The sequence below is a fragment of the Phaethon aethereus genome (genome assembly GCF_964289735.1).
Source record: "Phaethon aethereus genome assembly, chromosome: 3".
NCBI lineage: Eukaryota > Metazoa > Chordata > Aves > Phaethontiformes > Phaethontidae > Phaethon > Phaethon aethereus.
In genome coordinates this window covers 126,294,336-126,298,864 of record NC_138576.1, presented here as the reverse complement: position 1 = coordinate 126,298,864, position 4,529 = coordinate 126,294,336, and the positions used below count along the sequence as shown (strand labels likewise).

General features: G+C 59.9%; 1 protein-coding gene across 1 annotated transcript in view; it reads right to left on the bottom strand.

Annotated features, from left to right (window-relative positions):
- Positions 1-434: 434 nt before the first annotated feature.
- The window catches only part of BCL11A (BCL11 transcription factor A), a gene marked incomplete at its 5' end in the record, with an annotated part of 73,370 nt that continues 69,275 nt past the window's right edge, over positions 435-4,529 (bottom strand). Inside the window, one exon of the mRNA XM_081998187.1 lies at positions 435-1,084. Within this exon, the coding sequence (XP_081854313.1) occupies positions 993-1,084 (92 nt within the window). The 3' untranslated portion in view covers positions 435-992. The remainder of the gene's footprint in view (positions 1,085-4,529) is intronic.

Genomic DNA, 4,529 nt, shown 5'->3' with positions numbered 1-4,529 from the left:
AGGACGCCAACCCGAAAGCAGCTGCCCCCGGCTCCCCGGCCCGGGGCAGGGCTCCGCACCCCCCGGTACTGGCAGCATCTCCATAGCAAGTCTGTCGCTCCTCCCGAAACCCACCGGCTGGCCCCGGCTCCTCCTTGGACGGATACTAGGGGATGCGGCAGATCCCACCAGCCCCACAAGTACGTAGTTCGGCAGCAGAAATGCAACACGACAGCCAGCGCTCATCAAGAGGAGGCAGGCGACGGAGGGCAGCTGGCAGACCCCCCGCGCTTCGGCATCACCCAACGTCAACCGGGGTTCGCCCCGACTCGGGGTGCCGCGGCCGCCTGGTCTACCTCTGCGGGGAACGTCTGCCCGCCGGGGCCGGGCAGCCCCTCGCGCCGACACCCGCCCCGGCTCTTCCCTTTGTAAGCTCAGCACTTGGATTTCTGCAGCCGACACGGTCATACAAAGTCACACCGGCCGCCTGGCCCTTGTTAGCATTAAAAATTAAAGACAGAGCAAACAAAACCTAAAGCTCCAACATTTATTATGGCAATTTCCCACCCACCCGCAGACCTACACTGTGTTTCGTTTTATTTTTAATTCGTCGCATCAGCTGCGCCTTCCAGGCGACGGTACGTCACGGAGATAACCAACAGGCCGGGTCGTCCACGAGAGCAAGTCAGTCTTTTCCGTGGTGAAAGAAGCCGGCCGAAGCCATCGAAGAAGCCCTTGACCTTGGTGGGTGGGTTTGCTTTTTGTGTTTTTAGAAAATAAAAAAAGAAACAACAACAACAAAAAAAAAAACCAACAAACCCCAACCCCAAAGAAGTGTTGTACTCTATTACAAAATATAAATACGATAGTCTTGCAGGCAGGAGGAGCCCGGGGAGCGCTGCCTTCGGCGGGTGACTTCTCAGGCTCTCCCGGGGACGCGGCGAGCCAGCAGGACAGGGGCCACCTCCGGACGCCGAGACGCTGCCGGCCGCTCGCCCCAACTTCACCTCCTTTCAGAATTTAAGTGCTCTGGAACTTCCATCCGAAAACTGCCAGACGTCCGGGGCTCCCTGGGCGCCGCGCCAGCTTGGGGGGTACGCTGAACCTAGAGAGCATGGGGACAGAGGAGAGAACAGGTGTGACACGGCCCACGGTGTGAGTTATTCTCTTATTTTACTTTTTTTTTCTTTTTTTTTTTTTTGATCTTCCCCCCCCCCCCCCTTTAACAACTAGGACGCCCAACTGCTGCAAAGGGATAACGGCAGGACGGAGCCCTTCCTCCTCTCAGGCCACACTCTCGCATCCGGCATCGCTCGGCACCGCGCAGGAACCACACGGATCGTTTAGGAGGAGAAACCCCTGCACTTTACTGAGAAAGCCGGGCTGTGCCAGGAGCTCTGTTTAGGCAAGGACTAAGCCAGCCTGTCTTAAAATTTCCTCCTATTCTCCCCCAAAACCTCAGGGGCTCCCCCCGGCACCCCGGGTGCATCCGGGTGCAGAAGATCCTCTTAAAGCCACCGGTACTGTTAACACGCCGTGCGGCGGGGCGGTTCATGGCGGACTTTCCCCAACTCATCACGCGCCGGACGCCGCGCGGCACGCAAGCGCGGACGGCCGCAGCAACGCGCAGGCTGCGGAGCCCCGGCCCCCGCCCAGCGAAGCACGCGGGCAACTCGCCATCGGCTCCGGCAGCGCGGGACGGGGCGCCGGGACAGCGCGCGTCCCTGGCTCTGCTCACACGGAGAGCGAGAGCGGCTGCGAGCCCCTGCCCGAGGCAGAACACCAAGCACGCCGAGCGGCGGGCTGAGCGCTGCACCGCACGCGGCGGCGGCGGGGTCGGGCGCAGCGTCAGCGCACCCCTCAAAATCCACCTCCGCGTCCCAGCTGAGGTGCCAGTTCCTATGGAAATGGCTTCGTTAATACTTAAGGGGGCGGTCGAAGGGCTACGCGCGAGCTGCCGCCCGGACCAAATAAGCAGCTCCTTAGGCCGGATCTTCACCGGGTGTAAACCGGAGTAGCTCCTCCGAAGTCAGGAGCACGTGCCCTAATTTCCCCCCGGGGAGGGCTCGGTTGCTGCTGGTGTCTGAGCCCGACGTGTTTCAGGCTGATGTTAGAGCAGGCTCAGACTTCCACGGGAGCCGAGCGCGCCGCAGCCACCCCAGCCGCGAGCCGTACCGGCACACCGCCGCGGCGAACCGTACCCCCCGGCGAGGGGCACAAAGGCCGGGGGGGGGGTCCCCCACACCTCCTGCCCCTCAGCGGGGAGGGGACCCCGCACCTGGATCCCGGCGGCTCCTCCGAAACCAGCAGCCGAGCACCTCCAGCAGAGCCCGCCGGGCAGTATCGCTGTCCGAGTCGATACTACTGTTTGCCCACGCGTCCGCCTAAAACGGTTTTCAACCTTTACAGGAGGGGAAAAGAAGAAGGAGGGAGCTGAAGGAGCGGCTGGTATCTCCTTTCTTTTTTGTGCGAACTCTGCACTTAGATAAACCCCAAACCTGTATCTCATCAGATGCGCCAAAGCCCCCCGAGGGTCAAGCAAAGACAAGGTATCACTTACTCCTGTTTATCTCAACCCTTGGAAACGTAATAAATACAGAACATCTGTAGCCCAAATTCTGGGGACCGGTTCAGCGCCTTCGCTACATTAATAATTCAATTCGGAAGAGGTTAAAGACTAACGGCAACGGGGTCTGTGCCGTAAAAACACATCCCTCCGCAAAAGTGGATGGGTTTTAAGGTTTTTGATGACAGAGACACCGCTACCCAACTACCGTTCTTCTTTACAGAGACACCTTTTCGCACAGAGAGAAACAGAAAGGTTTCTAGGGAGCGCGGGTCCCGCGTGCGCGGTGCCAAAGCAGCCCGAGAGCGCGCCGCGATGGGGCCCGAAGACATCCGCGCCCCAACTCGGCAAACTTCGGCGGGTTTATCACGCCGTTCCCTCGTGGCCACCGGCAGAAAAACATCCCGTTAGCGACTTCTGCTTTGGCGTTGAGGCGACGGCGCGTCGGCGTTCACAAGCTACGCTCCCGCCGGCCGGCCGGGGCTCAGCCTCTCCCGCAGCAGGAGCTGCTTCTCCCGACGCTCCTCCGAACCAGCAGCCCCGCGTGCACGGCCGCAGGGCGACGCAGCGCCTGGAGGGCTCCTTTAGCTCTCCGAAACCTGTAAAATTTCGCTTTCTGAAACCCGTTAAATCAAACGCGTCGCTGCCCGATTTAAAAGAAAAGAAATAAAACTCACTGTACGCTTTGCACCTGTCAGTCCTGCAGCGGCGCGCGGAGCCCGGATCTGCCTAGAGGTGCCTGTATATACCGTTACTCCTATGTAAAATACAGCGTGGAGAAAGGTAGCGGAACGACGACCGCCGTAGGACGGGCACGGGGTACAGCGCCCGCTCCGAAAGCCAGGCAGGCTCCGCGCGACCCCGGGCGGACCGGCTAACCAGCGCGTGCTCTAGACAACGCCTCGACCGCGGTGCGAACAGCCAGCAATAAAAGCAGCGAGAGGGAGGGGGAGACCGGACTCCGTACGGACATTTCACGGCACGGGATCAAAAGTCACGTCGTCCTGGCACGGCACCGCGTCCGTCCGCTTCACCCCGAGCCCACCACGCCGGGGACGGACCCTGCCTCCCCTCCGCGGCGGTAGGGGTCCCTCCGGCAGCGCCCGCATCCGCGCGGCGCCGGCGCCGGCACGGCATCCGCCTCGGCGACAGCCGGGGGGTACCGGCCCGGCGAAGGGGAGCGCGGTTTGGGGGTGCTGCCGGTGCTTCTCCAGCCCCTCTGCAACGCTTGTCCCGCTAGTGCGGACAACGCAACCTTCGTTCTTGCTACCCCCAGATTAAACGGGAGCTGTTTTGGCGGGTTTTTTTGTCTCTCTTAGGAAAGGAATACTTTTTTGTCTTCAGATATCTAGTTCTTTTTTTAAATCACGAACTTCCCCTTCAGAAGGCGCCGGGCAAAATGCAGGCAACAAACGATGCCATCACAAGAAGACAACAGAACAACTGGAAGGTTTTACAGAAATCAAAAAAAGGAAAAAGAAAAAAAAAAAGAGTATTAAATCCATTACACTAGGAACAGCAAGAGACAGTATCACAGCGGTACGTGCTTTAATAAAGTAAAGAGATGCTGCAACACGCAGTATTTGTCAAACTGACAACATATACAGACCCCTAAGGGGGGGACGGGGGGACCTGAACTGGAGTCCGGATTTTAACGACAATGCACATGAAACATTTCATAAACCTGCGATTCCCACCAAACAAAACAACAACAACAACAAAAAAAAAGCCCACGGGAGAAGGGAGGGGAGCTCCCAGCTCCAGCCTCCCCCCGGGAGCGGTGCCGGGAGCTTTGGGCGCGATCCCGGAGCCCCGGCGCGTAACCCCTTCCGAGAGAAATCAGCTCCTGCCCACGCGCCCGCGTGCGCCAGCGGCTGATTTCACCCCGCGCCCCCAAAAGCAGCCGGGGATGGGGGGGTCTCGGGGGGGCGGAGGGGGGGGGTAGGGTGGGGGGGTGCTGCAGAGCTCTTTTTTTTTTTGCTCA